The sequence below is a fragment of the Gopherus evgoodei genome, chromosome 4, assembly GCF_007399415.2.
Source record: "Gopherus evgoodei ecotype Sinaloan lineage chromosome 4, rGopEvg1_v1.p, whole genome shotgun sequence".
In the NCBI taxonomy this organism is placed as follows: domain Eukaryota; kingdom Metazoa; phylum Chordata; order Testudines; family Testudinidae; genus Gopherus; species Gopherus evgoodei.
Window position 1 is genome coordinate 78026574 of NC_044325.1, and position 22077 is coordinate 78048650.

Sequence of the window (22077 nt, forward strand, 5' to 3'; positions counted from 1 at the left end):
TTTAACCCTGACTGTGACGTGCAGACAGAGCCTCAGATACACTCAAGGAAATAGATGGATTAGACCCTGCAGTGCAAGTGTGCGCAATACTGCAGGGTTCTGGGTAAGTGCAACCCCACATCTTTGAGGGTTTTATGGAATCATAGAAAAGTAGGGAGGATAGAGTGGTCACCTAGTCCATCCTCACATGCTAAGGAAGGATTAAGTATACCTAGGCCAGCCCAGATAGGTGTTCATCCAACCTTTTCTTAAAAACCTCCAGTGATGGGGATTCCACAATCTCCCCTGGAAGCCTGTTCAAGTGCTTAGCTATCCTTATAGTTAAGAAGTTTTTCCTAATATGTAAGCTAAATTTTCCTCTGCTGCAAACTACACTGGATTACTTCTTATCCTACTCTCAGTGGACACTGAGAACCATCCTCTGTGTCAAACAGTGCTTGGACAGTCTCTTCCAAGTTGCAGTGGGTGGAAGGTTCTCCCTGCATCTACTTTCTCCCCGTCTCAGCATTTGTGCTTTTATATCTCCATTCCCAAAGCTGCATATAATTATTACAGTAAGCCCATTATTGCAGAGCACAAGATGAACTAATGAGCAATTACAGCCTTTAAAGCTATAATGATGCATCACTTAGTTAAGAATCTGCATGGCACATATGCCAATTTGCAGGATAATGGTGGGAGGACAGAGGCTGGGATATTTTGTGTTTTGTTTTTTAAAGGAAGTTTGCAAATATGCTGCCCTAACAATGTTTCACAGGCATCCTCCAAGATCAAAGAAATCAATCTAATTGCATCTCTCAGCCTCTAGAGCACTTAATTACAGGGGGTCATGATGGCTCGAAATAGCTACATGACAAAAAGAGTTGAGGTTTAACTTCCCCGCAGTCCAGGTTCTAAAAGGCTTGAGACACCTGTTTGTCAGTCTATCGGGCAAGCCTACTACTCAGCTGCCATAACTCATACTCCTTTACAGGTAAGGGGGGCCAGCTGCTCCTCCCCATGTAATACTGATCCTTAGGTGGAGGCCCTGTGAATTCACAACAGCTCAGGATGGGCCTCCCTTCTTTCATTTAACATGACGCAGATTAAAAATGGTGTTTTCTCTTTTGTGACCTGGTGGTCCGTGCAGGAGCAGTCTGCTTTGGGGGGCTTTGGTTAGACTCTGCAGGGGACTCAGATGGGTTCTTTGAGCAGGGTGCCTGCAGTATGGTCCTCAAGGTGGCATTAGGGTCCTGCACTCTATGAAAAGCCTGGACCCCATCACGGATTTCTGTCAGGGTCTGGCACATCTGGCTGACTTGCCCAGTCAGGTCAGCCATCCTCTGGCCAATCACATGCATGTTGTCCGCCATGTCTCTATGGATAGCCACCAGCTCCTGGCAGAACTGCCTGAACAGGTCTGTCTGCTGGGTGTGGGAATGGAGTAGTTGCCGATCGAAGCTAGAAAGGGGTGGGCTCCTGGTACGTGGGTGAGGGGGTTTGTAGGATGACTGGGCATGTGGGGACAAGTGTTGCACTTCCTGCCTTTGGTTGGTAGCTTCAGATTGATCAGATGAAGAAGAAGTGCGGAGGAGAGAAGGCCCAGAGAGCTGGCTGGCTTCTTCACCATTCCTCTGCAGCGATGAGAAGTGTTGCTCCTGCGAGGGGCCTGGCATTTCCTCATCTTCATCATCTTTAAACAGAACAAGAAGTGCAAATTATTATGGCAAAACTTTCTCTCCAGTGACTTGTTTCAAGAGATCTTAGAGCAGCTGGAAAGCCTTCTCTTCATTATCCTAGCATTACAGACAACCCTCCAGATACAGTTTTTGGTGCATAATTTAAACATGCTTGCCCATGTAAAGCAAATATTAGCACCTGAGCAAGAAATGTTGTGATTCAGGCATTCAGACTGAAGGAACCCAATCAGCTGAGGAGGGATTCAACCTGAGAGGGTATCCAGTATAACCACATGGGTCAGGATTTGTTACCAGAAAGTAAAATAATTTTGAACATGTAGTGGTGACCTACCTTCTCCAAAAGCATGGCTAAGTAAAAAAAAATTGCATGTTCTGGTTAAATTAAGACAGCTGGCCTTCAGGCTAGTGTCAAAACTCACCAGAGATGTGCAGATATCTGATGACAAACACCTGGTCATGTACTATTGTTTACATTATATTTTATATAATGGTACCTGGTCCTTGCCAAATTTGACTTGCATTGCAATATTTTTGGTTTGGTGCCAAGGGATGTAATTTGGTAATGCTGCTTTAAAACAACAGGACCCCAAGTTAACTAGGTATGCGAGACTGATGCCGGGGAAAAAAGCCACACAAATAAAACTCCATTTCAATATAACGACACTGATTTTTATTACAATCTAGTGATAATCCTGTTCATGGGCATATGTACCTCAAATATAATGATAATGCCTTATACTCCTAGCTATTTACTGATATCTTCACACAGACATAGTTAACTATTTTGAAAAAGGCTATAAATTCAGATGTGAATCTCTGGATGATAAAGACTAGAAACCCTGTATAAATATGCACATTACCCTTCTGATTCTGAAAGATAAATTACTTATTTCCAAAGGTAGGCGCAAGGAGTTATCTAAGGGAATGTCTATCTTGCCAAAAAAAAAAAAAAAAAAAAGAGATCATCCCCCCTCACAGGGTTTCAGAGCCCAAGCTCCAGCCCAAGCAGAAATGTCTACACTGATATTTTTAGCCCCACAGCCTGAGGCTTGTGAGCCCGAGTCACTAGACCCAGGTTCTGAGACACAGCATCATGGGTTTTTCTCTGTAGTATAGACATACCCTAACTGAGCCCAACTTTGCTAGTGCTAGTAGAATTCTGTCCTTGCATTTCTATTAACAACATTAACTGGTAGAGTACTAAGGGAAGAAACACAACAGGTGGGAGAAGACCAAGAGTGAAACTATACTTAGTCTATCTTCCAGAATAACAGATATCCCTCCTTCTCTACTTCATCTCTCCAAAGGCTTATACAGCAAAGCAAGTTCCACATCCACACAGAAAAATTCATAAGTAAAGGCAAAAAAACAAACCAACCCAACACAGAATAGAAAGGAGCTTAGGCCTACAGAGCTGGAAGGGGTTAGTAAGTTTCATTATAAGAAATGTAACTAAAAAGCAGAGTTAAATTTGTGTTTCAGGAAAGAAAAAAAATCATCATCAACATGCCCTTTCTATTGATATTACTTACACTGAACACTCAAACCACTAGATAAGAAGCCCACAATGGCCTGAGCACAAGAGTCAGCGGTCACCATAAAAAGAGGACCTTGTTGAAGCTAGTTACAGTGCAGCAGATCCAATAGTAATGAGATTTGGTACAAATCTCCTCCCTACTGTGATGCATGTTTGGTAACCCTCCCTAGTCCTTCCTTCATAACTGCCTTTCCACTGACTGGAAGTAGTTGCATTTAGTTCCCTATACCTGGCTGGCTTGGTTAAGGCTTTGATAGCTGCTGTCCACTCCTTAAAAAGGCAGAATCTTATTACTGTCCAATCGGGGGGGGGGGGGGGGGGAGAGAGACAATAGGGCAAAAGGCTGGGAGAAGTGGATGCAGAATAAAATTTTAATTTGGGATGGGGGAAACTCACTTCCATCTCACTTCATCATGATCAACAGAGACCTATTTGTGACCAACACCACAGTGAGCAGGAAAGCAACACAATACCTCGTATCATACACAAATGACACTGTTGTGTCAAAACTGAGATAGGTGAGCATAAAACAGAGGTTAATGTAGAGATACTTACAGCTCGTTGATGGGCTGTCAACCACGTCCAGATCCGCTCTCCGGAAGCCGTGCATCTGGTGTGACGAATGCAGCGTCGACTCGATGGCTCTCTCGTGGGCGGTCAGGACGATGGCCGAGGGCCGCCCTGTGCTGCCAGGGCTGGAGAGCGACCTCTGCATGAATGCCAGTTTGTCTTTGGTCCTTCTCTTCATGTCGTCCCATCTGTGCTTAATGTCTTTTACAGACCTGGGGACCTGGCTGACTGATGTGATTTTCCTGGCTATGCCTTCCCAGATCTTGTCCCTGTCAGCATGGGATAGACGCATTGTCTCCCTCCCAAACAGCATGGCTTCGTTCCGGGTCACCTCAGTGACCAGAATGTCCAGCTCTTCCTTGGAAAACTTGGGCTTCCTCTTTCGTTCAGTCATATTCCTTGGGTTGAACATCCCACAAAGCACAATTGGGTAAAAAGAAATCAGCGCCAAGTACCACACCCCCCACATCCAACCACATGGCCAGTGCTGCACTGGGGCTCATCTCCAGCAAGAGGGAGTTGGTGGGGACCAATTCCGCCCACACCCACAACAAGCTTTCAATATTTCTCAGTTGAGACAGAAAAGGGAGGCCATTTTGTTTTTTAAAAGGTAACTTTCAAGCTTGAAACTGGGACTCTTATGGAGGGGCTAGTTTGAGCTCCACAATTAATGCTGAGTTGAGTTCAAAGCAGGGATTCAAAGCCTTTGTTATGTATGAACATTTCAACATAGCCTCACCAATACACTGTAAATTCTCACAAAATTCATTCACTACTCAAAGTCCACTAATTAGCTTATGAATTAACAACTTAAAAATGAGACCTTTTAAAAAAAACCTTAGTATGCTGTGTCAGACCTTACTTGTGTGTTCTAAATGATTTCAATAAGGGAACACAATGCAGACTCAATTTCCCTTAAAGTTAAAACTCACTGGAATCTTATCTACAGGCTACCATATGAATGCTCTTTTTAAATTTAAGAACTGATTAATGGTAATTTTTTTTTACTTATTATCTTAAGTGAAAGTTTCTTCTTCGGTGTAGTTAATGAATACTATTCTTCAGAGAATTCCACCAAACAGCCATACAGTACACTGAGCAGTGCTGGGTCACTACACCACTCATCCAAGTTTGGCCCGGCTGCCCCTCTGCCATAGTGAGCAGCAACACTGAAAAGAGGCTCTAGCAGATCCACAACATAGCCAGCCCAGCCATGGCAAGTGTACTTTATAGCTGTTTGCTATTCATGTGCAGAGAGGGGCCCAGAAGTGTATATTTACGTAGGACCCAGTGATGAGTTAATCTGGCCCTCGTGGGTGCAAGAAAATGGAAGACTGGAGGGGCAGGGGAAACAGGTGTGTACTGAGAACGCAAAGCACCTGTAAACCCAGCTGACCTAACCAGTATGTTCAGGGTGCTTTGTGTTATTCCAGAGCAGAGTAAAGCAGTCAGAACATATAGGTGACTCTGGCCCCAAAATTTCAAATAGGTATGATTTAAGGATGATACTACACATCTTCCAATCATTAAATATATATGATAATGTTCTCTTTGGATTTCCTGTTTAGCACTGATGTATGAAGTTTCTGATCATTTAAAAAAGGAAATTCTCACACAAAATCTACATCAAGATGGAGTAAAGTTTGAAAGTATAGATCTGTAATTTAAGGTAAAAACAAATCAGTGATGACGAAACTAACCCAAAATCAACAATTACAAACCCAAGAAATTCAGACATATGCTAAAAATTAAAAGAAATCCAAACATGTTAAGTATGGAAATATCCAGTTAGAGCATCCAAACCACCTTAACTCTGTATCATAGTAGCACCGTGGTGGCAGGGGGGAAATGAAAAAAAATCTAACTTGTCTTTAAAAATCAGTTTAATCTAATCTAATCTGGCACCACACATTAAAATGTCTAATTATATTGTTACTGCATGGTGTCACTACATGTTCAACCAGAAGTTATAGTTAATATCATGCAGTTGGGTGGGAGGGAGTTTTAGTTGAAGGAGATCTTAAACAAAAGGTCCTGTCTGCGCTGCATGGACACTAAAGATCCCAAGATACGTTTTAAGGGGTAGTAATATGTCCCATTTTTGTAATCTGCACTAGTTATCAGCAGGGGGCTGCCTCCCAGTGTTGAGAGCTTTGGGACACATTGGCATGAAAGGAACTAGACAAATGTAAACTATGATAAAAACTTATGGAAAAATAAGTGGACTCTTTTCAGGTGTATTTGTTTGTTTTCCTTCGTACTGTTATGTTGAGGGAGGAGTGAAACTTCACTGAAGGCACAACAGTGGCTCTTGTTCAGGATCAAGGTAAGAAGCAGTTAAGCTCCTTTATGAAACAGATATCTGAAACAATAGGAGCCACTGCCCAAAACACAGGCCACATAAAAGGCTGGTCAGGAGCTGGGCTATGTGGGCTGAGGGGTTTTACTGGAGGCTGAATGCAAATACCGAGGGTGGCGTATTGCTCTGGTGGAGTTGTGTGTGTGTGTATACAGCTGCCTGTGCACAGATGATTCCAGAAACACCTCAGAAGCACTCAGAGAAGGCAGCAGAAAGCCGACAGCCAGAGCAGCAATGTAGCGTGACCCCAAGAGAAAGCTAAGAAAGCGCTTTGGGGGCAGAATGCTGGCTGGGAAAGGAGGATTGGAATATTTGCAAGGAAATTGTCTCCTGTATGATTCCTACTGTGTTCAGGGAAACTGGACTTTATGCACATTCTTTGTAAATAAGCAGAATTGTATCAAACAGATACCTGATAACATCATCAATTTCTCCTTCTAATTGAAACAACTGGCAAGATTTCCAGTACTGGCTAACTGTTCTGGTCAAAAGGGGTAACAGTATGATAATCCTTCTATAACGAGAAAGCAGGTGAGATTTTAACAGAGAACTTGCTTGGGAGTTGCTCTGAGCAAGGTAAGCTGACAGTGTTAACAAGACTGACCCCTGTCTACATTTACTGCTTCCACAACGTTTATCATTGTTGGAGCTGCACCGGAGGTGAATTATGGGTTCCAAATTTGCCATTGCAGCTAATGCCGTACAGGGAATTGCACAGACGCACTTAGTCACAAGCTAAAGTGAGATGTGGCAGTTTCAGGTCCTAGGGGCTCATACCAATTTTTCCTTCTGAGTCCGTGCATCAAAGTGGAATTTTCCTTTCAGTTTGCCAACAAGTGTCAGGTTCCCAGCAGCCATGGTTTGCACAGGCTTGTGATAGACTCGCGCGGTGTAGTGATAGTTACCAGGAGCCTGGGATGAGTTTTGGGTTGGTTTTAAAACCTAGTGTTTTGCCCTTTAGAGATTCTTCAGGCCTCTAGTTTTGGCACCTATTGTGTGAATGGAAGGAGAAGCTTTTAACTTTCAAGTGTTGTGGCCCACACAGAATGAAATGTGCGATGTTGCCAGGGCCTTCCCACAGGAGCCATAACAGCCCATCCATAGTTTTGAATTCACTCCTCAGCTCAGAAGGGGCAGGTCCCCAGAGACAGCTTAAAGCTGTACAAGCTTCACTTTCAGTTGCAAAGGAATATTTGAGACTTGCTAATGTGTGATATACAGAACTGTTCTGAACACAAAGCCACCTTACACTCTACACTGCTTCTGAGGAGCAAATGCACAATGGCCTCAGAGTGCTGTTTGCAGGGAGCTCGTGACTCCATCAGAGTTTCAGAGTGATACTGCTATACATTACTTTTTACTCCTTCACAGCAGTTCACTGAAACAGGAGAACCCATAGGAGCACTCAGGACCCACACGCAGACAGCTAACAGAAATGGATGTATGCCACCCAACTAAATTAAATGAGCATGGGCACTGAAGCCAGGTATCCATCCCCGGCCATGCCCAAAGGGCTAAAGAAAGTAAGACAGTGCTATTACAAACCCATCCCAACCGTGTGCATATGCAGCCATCATAAACCTGGTAGGAAAATGTTCCCAAGGAGTTGCACCAACAATGCAAACCTTAAAAAAGCAAACACAGAGACATTTCCATGCACATATGTGCACATGGTGAGGGAAATTAAGACTTTCCTATCTCAAGGTTGGGAATTTGGACTAGTAATATGTTTTTGAGAATTCAAGTGCTCTCTTCCAGCAACAGCTTGGAAACTGTAACCTGCCACAGGAATTCTAGGACTCTTACATATGAGACACTACACTTGGCTAATCCCCTTAGACACTGCCACAGCTCCAGATCTTCCCTTCACCATCTTCCAGTGAGGACAATGGTGAGTCACCCAGAAGGGTGTCCTGAGGGCTCCCTGCCCTATTTCAAAGGTAGTTCCCTTTTCCAGACGTATCCCCTGCCTCATCCCTTATGACAAAGAGTCACCAAGAGCTGTATGAAGTGTCTCCTTCACATCCCAAAAGTAACTCAATACAATGGGGCTGGTTCTCGGTTTTGTGCGAGCCATTGTAAGATTTGGGATCGGGGTAGATTCATGTTGTCTTTATTAAAGCTGGAGGCAACATAGCGATTTTGACTGAGGTTTGACTTGAGTCAGGGCATTTGTTCAAAGCGAGTCCCTATGTGAAGTGAGACTGAGGAACTCGCTCACACAAATCCCTACAAACAAAACCACTACGTTCCACTCAATACTAGAGACAACAACCCTTCATGCGAAGAGAAGACTGTTACAGTGACTGGTTCTTGGATCAGTGGCCATCTCAACATGCAGCCAGCTCCAACAGCTTCTCAGAGACAAAGCACAACGAGAAGGAAAAATACAACACTATATGTGTCATCTGACAGCTGCTTGTCACTTGCCCTGTCTTGTGTTCTTCCCTTCCTCCTATCCACTGCCCTAGTTAAAGAGGATCTGGATTCCTCAAAGAGTAAGAACTGGAAGGTGCCAAATTCCATCATTAGGAATATAAAGATGACCAGATTTGGTGGGTCAAACACACATAAAATGACACATAACACAATACAAAGTGAATCAGCTCAGGCTGCTGTCCCTGTACGACCCCATACGAGTGAGCAGACCCACTCTGTTCCCAAAGAGAATGCTTTGCAACGGCAAGGAGACAGCTACTCTTTTTTCAGGTGCTGTACAGCAGTCCTAGCAGTATAGCTTTTGAGGATAATATCCAGGAGGGGTAAGATGCTAAGGCAGGACCCTGAATACCTACCCAATCTGAAAGTTTCTGAATTCACAAATATGTTCCCCATCAATCCTTTCTAGTAACATGTTTGTTAGCATGAATCCAGTCATAGTCCCCACACTTTGGGAAGCACATTTCCAGGCTGTATGTGGATGGATCAGAAATATTTCATTCCATGGAGTTCAGTTTCTGCATGACCTGTCTGGGGTCTCCCGATAAACAACCCTTAAAGGAGTCTGGTGACCCTCTTGAACCTTATCTCCACTGTTGTCCCGTTTCTCTCCATCCAACCTTTTATAGTCTACTCACTCTACCAGGCTGAGCAGAACGGTTTGGTCATTCCATAAGGACATAACCAAGGCAAATGCTGGTTTATGAAAAGGTTCCTGTGAGATCATTCAGTCCTATGGTGCTGTACTGGTAACTGGTCCTGCATAGGGCCAATATGAAATTGGTACTGGCAGGGCCATACAAGTCAAATCCAGGAAGATATTATTATAAGATTCTCATTTCATGGGACCATGTTTTCTCTATTCCCACTTTTTCCCCTGATTGGGTTACGAGAAGAGGTAACAATAGCAGAAAAAATCTCTGCATGGCTTCTGACCATGAAAATCTCAACTATGGCTTCTGATCTCTGAAATCTATGCTGTAAGGGCTACATCCAAATATCCATCCATTCCTCCTCCCACCCCTTCTCTTTTCCATAAATTCCATAACTCCAGACTAGAGACCAGTCCTACTGGAATAAAGGTTTCTCACACACAGAAGACCACATGATAGTATTAAGAACTCCAACCTTTCTTGTCTCATTGGCTGAACATCCTGGATACAAGTGTCAGGACACCCTTCATGCAAGCAGACAAAAAGGAAGCGCAGTACCAGAATATGGCCGCCTTTGTAGTGTCTCCACACATGTTCCACACTATGCCTCTTTCCTTGGTGAAGCTAATAAGGGAACTGTTCATTTGGGCCAACAATCCAATTAACCCCAAAGTTATTTTGTTCTTGTCTGGAATGCTTTCCTGACGCCAGCTATCTAGCTCTTCAAAAATCCACCACTGAAGGCAGTGTTATTGATTTGTAAGAACACAGAAGTAGCAAGAAACCCACAAGTTCTCATGCCCTCTGTTAACTCTGCTACTGATACATCTGTGGCCTTGGGCAAGTCACTTCACCTCTTTGGAGGTGCTTCCCCATTTATGCAAGGTAAATGCTACCTGCTTATAACGTCAAAGGGGCTGCAAAGAGTACATCAATACTTGTAAAGAACTCTGAAACTAAAGAGTGCTGTATAAATGCTAAACATCTTCATTTCTTACTGTTCCATTCAAGAACCAGATCCACTTTTTGTCCAGTATCTACACTGCTCTGTGTTCTGATGCTATGAAGCCACTCAGCCAGTAGAGTTCAATAACAAGTGCTGTACCTATATAAACAATCAGACTAATGACACAAACAAGAAAACAAACAGAAGAGCGCCATACCAGATTTTGCTCTATTAGAAACATAAGGAAAAAGTCTCTCTTTCTCTCTCTCTCTCTCTCTCTCTCAATGTCTGGAAAATGGGAAAGGATAAAATCAACATGGAATATTTTCTGCAAGATTATTTGCAAACACTGGAAAGTAAAATGAGGTGGAGGAAACATAGAAAACAAGAGTGAGACTTGTTAATGTTTGTAAAAAGGGGGGGAGCGTATATCTGTTCACTATTTTTACTGTGCTTGCTCATCACAAGGAACAGCCATTCTCTGCACACACCTCTCTGTTAGATCTGACCATTCAATTTGACCGCAGAGGACTCTCACAAGAGCACATAATGGAAGAACACAAGAGTTGAACCCTGTAAAAAAGGGCCCCTTTGCAACTGTCACACAGAAGGATGAGAAGGGCATCCTGCCTTTTCTCTGGATCATAAGCCCCTTCCAGGGTAGTCAGAAGAGAGTCGGACTCACCTCATCCAATTTGCTTTGGTTTCGTCTGTCCCATCTATAGATTTGTAGCGGTTGTTCTTATCAACAATCTGTAGAATAATAAAATAAAAGTAACAGGAAGACTGGCTGGCTCAGAGGGAATCAGGGAATACAGAACTCTTCACCTCTAGATCATATTTCCATTCTAGCCCCTGGTCAGGGCATCCTGGGATATAAAACATTTTACCCCTAGGTCATGGTTTCAAACCTAGCCTGGACCAGTACAGTGTCTAGCTTGCTCCCACTGGATATGTGTTTGCAGTCCCCTCTGTGAAATGAGCTTGGTGGTATCAGTCCATTGCCCAGTGTACAAATATCCACATCACAAACCTATCACTTCAGCTGGCACTATTTTGTGCATTGTTGACAGCCTCAGCTAAGATACTAGAGACTGAATTCCCCTCTTTCTCTTCTCCCTCAGAACTGAGACATATCCTCACTTTGCAGATGGCTACACTGAGGCACAGAGATAAGGACCTTGGGTCAAGGTCACGAAGCATATCAACAGCAGAGCTGTGAGCAGAACTTGGAAGTCCTGGTTCCCAGTTCTGTGCTTTAACCACTCACAAGCAGTTCTCAAACGTTTCATATCCACAACCTCAAATCCACCTAGTGGTTTCTTTACGGCTGAAAAGGGCTGTGGGATTGGGATAATAGCAGGATGGTTTTTAATGCTGAAGACTGTGTGTGGTAGTGGAACTGCTCCCTGTAGCCCATAGGATTATTTCGCTAACTATTATACCCTACTAATCCAGTCAGCTGTATCAAATAATATGTTTCTCTTTCTGAATTAATCCATTTCATTTTTATATCATATTATATATTCTTTATCAGTATTAACTCCTATGAAATTAGGATGTGTTGAGGCATGTGATATAAATTTCCTAATAATTATACACAGATGAAGTTTTGCTGAAATGCAAGAAGCCTACCGGCCTGTATCCAGTAAGATCTGCTAAACAGCTAAAAGTATAATCAGTGAAGAGTAAATCAGCATAAAAGCTGGCAACCTTTGGCACGGATAGGAATGGTCCCTGAATTTTGGGGAACCAAAAGGGAGGAACTACACACAACCCTGAACGGGTTAATCTGGCGTCTGCAACTGGTTGGTAACCACAGGGTATACCACAAACCTGGGAGTCGCCAAAAGAGCCTAGGGTGGCAGTTTTGGAGTGAGATAATATGTAGAGAGTAATTGTCATAATCCACTAGCTAGTGGATTATGACAATTACTCTCTACATATTATTGGCAACTTTTCAGAATTGGTGTGCTGAGTCTTCATTTATTCACTCTAATTTAAGGTTTCGCGTGCCAGTAATACATTTTAATGTTTTTAGAAGGTCTCTTTCTATAAGTCTATAATATATAACTAAACTATTGTTATATGTAAAGTAAATAAGGTATTTAAAATGTTTAAGACACTTCATTTAAAATTAAATTAAAATGCAGAGCCCCCCCAGACCGCTTGCCAGGACCCTGGCAGCGTGAGTGCCACTGAAAATCAGCTTGTGTGCCGCCTTTGGTACGCGTGCCACAGGTTGCCTACCCCTGCAGTAACCTATAGGATAAGAGTACCGATAAATTTCTTAGGGTGCGGAAATAAGATTTGGGTATAGTAGGTTGGGCCTGAATAGCATAGGGTCAGGATCCTATAAAATACCTTGTAAGGATATCATAGGAGGCTTCTAGCTCTCTCTTTTCTTTGTCCTCCTATATTCTATAGACTTCTATCTTCTATCACACTATCAGCTCAGTGTGTGCAGTATAGCGTAACTACTGGACATTCTTAACTATTGGGGAAACCACAATCATTGTGTTCTCAGGCATGCCAGGAGTAAGGCTGGTCCTTCACCTCTTACTACTGGGTCCTCAAGGAAGGGTGTGAGTATGTTAAGTTAAGGCACTTACAATAGCAATGTTACCACCAGGAGTTTTGGAATTCTTCTACTGTTTTGCATTTATAAGTTTCATAGCATTTATTATTCTTTTTTTAATCTCAATAAAGTTTTTATCAATTTGGTATTGTCCTCAGTGTGTTTTTGCCAAGCACCTGGAGAGTCTTCTCCTGATATAAAATTCTCTGAGTTCTCAGACCTTGTAGTCTGAATTGGACAAGAACCTATAAATCTTCTGGTCATATGCGATCAGTGGCGAGCCATAACAACTAACCCATAAAATTCAGGTCAACATCCCGGTGGATGACAGATTTAAGGGGTGCTGGGACTGTTAAATCCTAGTTGGTGGACTTCTCCCTCCTTCATGCTTCACAGTGCTCTGCTTCAGGGGAGGGGGAAGTGCTGTTTCAAGAGGCCATGGAAACAGTTCTGTAATCTGCAGAAGTAATCGTCCCCAACTCTTAGAGTCAAGGAAGAAAACATTGAGGAGTTTCCTCCGGATTGGCTGGAAGGCATGTCAGAGAAAACATCAAGAGGCAGAGGAGAGGGAGTAAGCTATTTATTCATTCCTTCTATGTTCCAGTGACTCTCAGACTTTGAAGCTTTCTCAGCTGGTAGGCTGTGACCCAGAAGGCACCCCTTTGTGGGCCACTTGTGGGTTTTGCCCCATCAGTTCAGAAGTCCTGCACTAGACCACATTCCCTTCCAGATCTGGGAATACAATCCAGGAATCTTGACTCCCAGCCCCCTTCTCTAATCTGTATCCCTAAAAAAATAATAATTACAATAGGTGGACCTGGAGCTGCTGCACATTTAGATCAATAGAAAGGCACCCATTCTTTTAGCACAGCTAGCACCATCACCCCACAACTCGCTGCTCTAGGCTGTGTGGTTGGATCGTCACAATTAGGGAGGCAGTTAGGACACTCACCAGCCAAGAGAAGAATCCTGCTGACTTGTCCTGGCTGGAGATCTGCCCCTCATACGGCCCAAAGACATGACCTTTGGGGATAACCTCGTTCACACAACGTACGTCATTCTCCCCGCTGGGTTCTTTCACTACTTCCATGCCAGGCGGGATGGTCAGTGCTGCCCGGTCAGGGATCCCAACGGGTACCGGAGTGTCTGACACAAACACGGGGGGACCATGGTTTGGACATTCATCCACGAAATACTCCTGGCAGGACTCACAAACTGGAGGAAACAGGAATTGTCTTGTGAGCTGAAACTTCCACTGGCAGAAATGCCAACCTCTGAAAGCAATTATTAGCTTATACAACCTTCAACAATAAGGATAGAACTCAGATTCTTCTACTCCAAAAGCAAAGAACCCGGCCACTGAGGAAAAGGAGACTCTTTCAGCAATACAGAGCAATATAGGGGATTATGACACCATCTAGCAGTCTTGCCTCCATTCAGCAGGGGGCAGAAATGTGTTCATATGCATTAATGCACACACAAAAAGCCAGTTCATTAAAAGAGGAACAAGACTGCCTTCTTCTCCTGCTGCTCTGACCACGTCTCCACACCGCCTCAAGCCCTTCTCTAGCTTCCACACACTTTCTGTATCAAGTTAATTCTCCTTCCAGTCCAGGATGTATACAATTCTACTCCCACTTATGTCTCTTCAAATATCCCCTCCTATATCCCTTCTCTTCCCAAGCTCCCTGTCAATGGTTCCTTTTGTGGCTCCTCCCATATCACAGCTTACATCTAGAGCAGTTTGCCAACCATTTTATCCTGCAAGTTCCTCTTGAAAGCCTACCTGTTCCTGAGAACATGTCAGCCACAGAGGCCTGTATCCCACCTATTCTGTGCTGTCTCCTTTAAACTACTAGCTCTTGGAGGCAGCACTCTCATTTGCTTGTTGGGTACATGACCCATTGTACGCATCCAGTAAATATGCTTGCCACCATAATCCCACTGCCTTCGTCATATGCCTCAGAGACAGACAGCATCATATACTTCTCCTGTGGTAGGAAGGGATTGTAGCTTCCTTAGGGGGCTAACAATACTCAGCGTGTGCAAGTGTATGCCACTTTTGCCTCCCAGGATGTGGAGAAAGAAAAGAGGAGTTACCCATGCAGTGCTCCCTTGCCTGAGAATGATGGTTCCAAAACTCCTAAATCTGGACTTTGTAGGTTCTCTATCGGGCTGCCAGGCCTACTCCACTGTTACCCAATCCTTATGCTTCAGAGCGCCTAGCACATTTTCCATCTATTTCCCCACAGAGCCCCACTATAAATCCAGAACTTTGGAGACTGACTGCCACAAATACCTGCCTGTCAGCTTCACCACCAAGTATTTCAGCGTCCTCAGGAGTTTAACTAAAGTGATGGGTTTACAAGTAAATTCTGTCCCAGAACCTCCTTTCCTATCCAGGGGGAAGCAGGTGGACTGGGAGAGGAGGAGAATTCTATCTAAGTGGAGGTGTCTATTCCCTCCAGTGATAAGACACTTACACCAGAAATCCACTTGCTGAAAGCTCTTGGTCATGATCAAATCCCGCTTCCCTTTCAGTTTCTTAGACTCCACTTCCATGGATTGAGAGTCAGCCCTCCCAGAGCTGGGGAGAGAAAGCAAGAGAATAAAGAACTTAAGAATGTGATATGCTGGAGAAAGAATAGAAAGGAACAGACCATGAGACAAAAGGTGTGTGAACAGCCATACCCTGCTTCCCCAGACCTAAAGTGTCAAGCTTGATTTTGCCATCTAAGGGTACGGTCAGACTACCCGCTGGATCGATGGGTAGCAATCGAGCTATCGGGGATCGATATATCGTGTCTCATCTAGACACGATATATCAATCCCAGAACGCACTCCCGTCGACTCTGGAATTCCACCAGGCGAGCGGCGGAAGTGGAGTCAACGGGGGAGCCGTGGCCGTCAATCCCATGCCGTGAGGACAGGAGGTAAGTTGAAATAAGATATGTCGACTTCAGCTACGCTATTCCCGTAGCTGAAGTTGCGTATCTTACATCGACACCCTCCCCTCCGCCCCCCGTGTAGACTAGACCTAAGTTGCTGATACATAGTGCCCCAGGCTGTCCTGCCAGAACAAGGTGCTCCAATGGCATCAAGTGCCCACTGCTTACATTGCCTGGGAGCTTTGGGTGGAGAACCATCATGTCTGGCAGACACCTGCCATGTCTGCTGCAGGTCAGGGAGACTCAGGGGGATCACCCTCAATCCAACCCACCTTAAACCTATGACTGAAATGGAGACAAGATGAAGGAACATATTAGGCAGAGGTACAGTCTCTTACCAGGGTTGCCCATACTCCTGGTCTCGGCACGGAGAGCAGGCCTCAGTCTTTATGGTCACCATCTCCCCTAAGGAAGTGTGGGTCTGGATCAAACAGTCCTTCAGGTTTTCACTCATGTTCTGAAAGAGAATGAAAAAATAGGAACAGAGAGAGAATTACATATCTCGCCACTAGAAAAACCTATCTGGGGCACAAACAAAAATCCCTTCTTGGACCAAGAGGCAATAGTAATTCTATCACAGGTCAGGCCTAGGTGCAAGATACAGAGAATAACATGGGACATTGGGAATAAAAATACAAGGCAGGAGGACTACGCTACACAAAATCTGCAGGAAAAAAAAAGCTAATACAGGGCTACAAGCTTTGAGATCATCAGATGGAAGACACTACAGTAGTGCAGAGTATAATTATATAACCAAAGACTTGTTTTTAATTAATGCTTAGAAACAAAAGTCTATAGAGGGGCAATGAGCCATGACTTATCTAGGTGTTTGAATCCACCATATCCCACTGTACCACAGAGGTTGGATATGGGCTCAATGAGGAGATGGGCTCATTGAAGTCTTCATATGCTTTTGGCACTATGACACAAAATCATGTGTCTTCAGTGCCAAAGGCATGCAGGAATCCAGTAGAATGGCATTATGCCTAGCAGTCACTTCTCTCTCTGCCCTTTGTGATTAACGGGGATCACTTATCACTATCCGCTTAGAGGTGTACTGTTTTAATTAAAATGCTGCTCCCCTGTCTCAGCACAAGAATATGGAAATATTCAAATAAATTAAAAGATGGCTAATTCAAATGCTTTTTCACACAGCCCATTATTACAGGATCCCACTGAGGAAGATTCACAAAGACATTGGATATACATATTGATGTCAAGAATATTCAGAGTTGTTATAATTAATGCTAATAAAAATTTTGGAAGAGGGATTAAATTTCATGCTTCAGGACTTCAGCCAGTTTGTAACTATTAGGGATCAGGATTACCCCACATATGCCTACTGTGGGGTTCTTACACTTTCTTCTGATACATCTGGTGCGTGCCACTATCAGAGAAAGGAGGCTGGATTAGACAGAAATCAGTTCTGATCCAACATGGCAATTCTTTTACATCACAGATTGATATCATCAAAGTCATGCAACACTCAGGGCATGTCTACACTACATTATCTTAAATCGACCGAAGTTAGGTCGACTTATAGCCACTGCAATAATTACTGTGGTGGCTGACGTCCACACTACCCTCCTTCTGTCAGTGGTGCACATCCTCATCAGGAGCTCTTCTACCGACTGAAGAGAGGCAGTGCAGGTGATTGAGAGCCAGAATTTTCAGCTCTGCACAGCTCCCCATCAGGAGCCCAGCTGCCCCCCGGGCTTCTCGCCTCCAGCGGGGAGATCCATCCCTGGAGTCTGGTGGCCATGCTCTCTGCAGGGAACTGAGAGTCCTAGGCGGGGGTGGGGGGTGGGATCTGGGCTCCAGGCCAGGAGCCTCAGTGCAGCTGGGCTCCCTGCTGGGAGTGGGGAGCCAGGACCCCACGGGGCAGAGCAAGTCACCAGGCAGTAGGTGGGGAGCCCAGCTCCAGCAGAGCTGTGAAATTGACAAGACAGCCAACAGCTGATGTAAGTAATGCAGTGTCTACATTGCCACTGTGTCACCCTAACTACACCAACATGAGCCCTATGCCTCTCCAGGAGGTGGAGTTACGTCGATGTAGTCGGGCACGTACATCAACAGGACAAGGCTGTACTATGTACGCTGATGTAGTTAGGTCAACATAAACTGGCTCATGTCAACCTTATTAGTGTAAAGCAGGGCTCAGAACACTGGATATCTGCATACAGAATATTCAATTGTCAATTAGAACCCTTCTCTCAGAAATGCTCACTTAGGAACAATGGCTTGAGCACAGAATCAGAAACAAGATTCCTGGGTCCTATTCAAGATTAGGTTCTGGATTCTTACATTGTAACACTCTTGTCCATAACACGGCACAATGGGATTCTGGTCTAAAACTGGGGTCTGTGTGTGGTACTGCAATAAAAATAAATAACAGTATTCCTAGCTTTAAGACATATTCTTTGTAACTCTGAGGAAGTCACAATCTTTCAGCTTCAATTTCACACCTGTCAGTCAATCTAAACTGGAGGAAACAATGATTCGTATTGAGAATTCACAAGTTAATAATCAGTGGATTTTGAAGGTGAAGCCACAGTGTAAGTGCTATAATGCACACATGCATCTTTAGGCACAGACACTTTTGTTTCTTTATAAAACATTTCCAATCCCAAACCAACAAAAGAGAGAACTTCCTTCAAGACCTCTGAGCTAATTCCAGGGAAAGCAAGACATTGCACGTCACTGCCCTCATTGGGCTTGGGTATTTCTTGGGGCTCAGAGCTCTGTTTGCACATCCACACACAGAGAGGGGAAAGAATTCTAATAACCAATTCTAGGTACCTGGGCTGAAGACAGAGGGAACCAGCCTTCTCCAGAGAAAAAGAAAATATTTTGCCTGAAGAGCTTACTTTAGAAATTAATTAGAGCAAAAAGAAAAAGCAGAACTAATGGGGAGGAAGCAGAGGGCTGTGAGGAGCTCTTTCCCAAAGCCTCCCTGAGGGGAGGGATGTGCTGTTGTTGGCACTGGGGCAGACATTCAACTTAACTTTCCAGCAATTGCATGCAAGAAGAAGCCCTGAGGAAAGGTCAACACCCACATCCACAACTCCAAAGTCCCTCAGCGGGAAAAACTTCGGACTGCCTGCTCTCATGGACAGAGCAGATATGTGGCTGTGTGAACAGCCATTGTCTTGTCTTTTTTTTTCCACTTCAAGGAAGCATTTGAAGTTCCCTCTCAGATCCAGGATAACTACATGAAGAGCTGGCATGTAAACAGAGGAAGCCAGCTGTCTATTAAGTGCTGTATACCAGCCCTCATTAACGTGCTGCAGTCACTTGGGTGCACTCAGAAGCACCTTCTTCATGCTGCTTTCCAATGGCTTGTGATCAGTCTGCACATCCACCTTGTGCCCAATGGTGAAATTGTTCCATTCCAAAGAGCACTGCCAATAGCTCTATCTGAGCATATTCCCATTCTGTGTCTGGCAGGGCTCTACTAGCAAATGTTGTGAGCTGCTGGCTTTGCATCCATGCTGCTCCTAAGCCTCCTTCTGAGGCATCTCTCTATAGCTCTTGCTGCTCTGCGGGGTTGTGGTACTTTAGAACTAATGCTTTGCTCAGGATTTTCTTTGCCCTTTCAAACGTCTGTTCTTGGGTCTCTGACCATTCCCATGGTATATCATTGCGTGTTAGCTGTCTCAAGTTTTTGCAGGCTTCCAATGGGTGCGTTCAGACTCTGGAAAGATAACTGGCTATTCATATAAGCCACTGGACTGCCTTCATATCCTTTAGTTTAGGCATTTCCTTAGTGGCTCTCAGTTTTTCAGGGGCTGGCTAGAGACAGTTGAGAAGACTGGGAGACTTGACCAAAATCATAGTGATTTAAGTGGGGAAGGCAGGAACAGAACTTAGGAGTCCTGAGACTTGCTCCATCCACTGCACCAACATGCCACCTTCTTGGTGTTAGTCCTGGCATCACAGTCAATCACATTCTACAAACTTTAGATTCCTCTAGTAGTTAAAACTGGATACAAGATTCATCTTCACTGTCAGTCCTAAAGTGTTATATACTGTGCTGTGCTGCTGACAGGGGCAGCTCCAGACCCCAGCACGCCAAGCACGTGCTTGGGGCGGCATGCCACAGGGGGTGCTCTGCCGGTTGCCGGGAAGGCAGCAGGCAGGTCACCTCCTGCAGCATGCCTGCTGAGGGTCCACTGGTCCCGCGGCTCCGATGGACCTCCCGCAGGCATGCTTGAGGAGGGTCCGCTGGTCCCGTGGCTTCGGTGGAGCCGCGGACCAGTGGACCATCTGCAGGCACACCTGCGGGAGGTCCACTGGAGCCGAGGGACCGGCGACCGGCAGAGTGCCCCCCGCAGCATGCAGCCGTGCTTGGGGCAGAGAAACGTCTAGAGCCGCCCCTGGCTGCTGAGCACCTGCCACATCTACCACAGGGCTAGATTTATTTTAGTGGGGGATGACATAATTCCTGAACAAATTTTTAAGCATCTCTCTCATTACACCCAGGATGGTTCTAGGTAGAGTTGCGTGTGCTGTTGACTTTATGGGATTTGGTACAAAATCCTACATCCTTGTTGACCCATAGCATTTCCCTCCAATTCCTGGCTGAACATAGGCTCCTGCAAGCAGGATTTTTTTTTATACATCTAACTTTTAGTGCATTATGGTGCAGCTTTTCTACAGTAAGAGTTGAGTCAGAACACGACTGCACTGCTGTATTCACTTAGAATTTAAATTTTAGATGGACTATACAGGTACAGAGTCAAAGTGTTAACACGACCCAGAAAATATCCAACATTAAACAGTTTTAAGCAAGGTTTGGCATAGTCCTCGGACTATTTCATACCACGGTGGCAAACACATTAGGAAATTCATGCCAAACATACAAAAGGAAAAGAATAAAAATAAGGCAAAAAGCATTGCCACTGAAATTGAGTGATTAAGCAAAACAAACAATTAAAACCTATTAAAAAAATCAGGGTTTGGAGGGTTTTTTTGGGAGGATGAATATTGCTTTAAAATCTCTTTTTCTGTCAAACAGTTGCCCTTGATGTGGAAGATGAGTTTATTGTGTTGTTTAAGTTAAGAATAATAGTCACTTTCCTGCTTTTGACAAAACAGACACGGAAGGGAGAGAAGAGGTAGGACAGTAAAGACAGGAGAAATACCACTTTTATTGATGTTTTCAGGATACAGGGCAGCTTGACAATCATGGATGGATGCTTTGGGCTGGCAAGTTGGCCAATGGCAGCTGTTGCTCTGCACCCTAGCTTACCTCCTGCGTCAGGAACATCATTTGGTTGGTTTGGTCAGGTCCCTCTTCTTTCCTGGTCCTTTTTAGCCCAAGCAGAGTTGGATGGGCTGTCTTATTTCACTATGCTGGTGCTATGTAGTGCAGTTGAAAAGCCAAGAGAGAGAGAAAAGAGGAAGATAGTGGAGGATGGAAAGGGACACACAAGGTAGGGGAAGACAGAGCAGGATCTCACGTGTATTAGGCTGGGATCATCGCTGGTGCAATGATGATTGTCAAGTATTCCTACTAGTGTCTTGATGTTTGAGGTTACAGCAAAAATCCTTCCTCCACAGCTGTGGTGATGGTAAAAGTTCTTTCCTTTCCCCTGAACCAGACTTTTTTTTTTAAGAACCCCAAAAAGGGATAATGGGTGGAATGGTCCTCTTATTACTCTGTCTATCACTTAGGCCTAGTTTTCAAAGCACTAATTTTGGTTTATTAATTTTCAATCCCTTACTTCTTTTGTTTACCAGTCATCATTTTAATACCATCCTAGTTGGATAATATTAGAAAATCTTCTTTGTTTAAATTAGTTTAGTTTTTTGTTTCCTCTTTGGATTTAATTTTTTAAACAACTTTACAGAACAGGTTATTGTGACAGTTCATGGACCTTTACCTACTTTCCACTGGTTAGGCTCACAGTTAAGATAGGCCTTCAATAGACCTGAGCTACTGAAACAGAACACAGGGATGCAGACAAGATTGAGCTCCAACTGAACAGTCCTTTAAGGTAGTACCATATTCTGTAGAAGGAAAAGAGCTGCTCATTGCAGATGATAGGATTGAGATTTAAATATTTTTGCCCTTCCACTATTAAATTTAAACCTCAAACTCACAAACTGCAAACTGTAGCACTTTGTGTATTCCATCCTGCCCCATACACACTGATCTCGTCTCATTACTTTATTAAGCTATGAGTCACACTGTATCTCAAAGGTGCCCTCCCCACTTTTTATCTGCCTCAATGGCAAGCAAGAGGTGGCGAGGAGCAAGCAGGGGGCACAACTCAGGGGAAGAGGCGGAATGAGGGTGGAGCCTTATAGGGAAGAGGTGGGGTGGAACCATAGTTCGGGTGCCAATGGCTCCCTGACTTCTGCGG

At 44.3% G+C, this 22077-nt stretch overlaps 1 protein-coding gene across 4 annotated transcripts in view; it reads right to left on the bottom strand.

The window, feature by feature from the left end:
- PRDM11 (PR/SET domain 11) overlaps positions 1-22077 on the bottom strand; it is a 67078-nt gene that overhangs the window by 29636 nt on the left and 15365 nt on the right. For all 4 annotated transcript variants that reach the window (XM_030559977.1, XM_030559979.1, XM_030559978.1 and 1 more), the window contains exons 2-5: positions 16048-16166; positions 15245-15348; positions 13714-13976; positions 10869-10936 (exon numbers count right to left, since the gene is read on the bottom strand). In XM_030559977.1, coding sequence (XP_030415837.1) covers positions 10869-10936; positions 13714-13976; positions 15245-15348; positions 16048-16163 — 551 coding nt within the window. In that variant the 5' untranslated portion in view covers positions 16164-16166. The remainder of the gene's footprint in view (positions 1-10868; positions 10937-13713; positions 13977-15244; positions 15349-16047; positions 16167-22077) is intronic.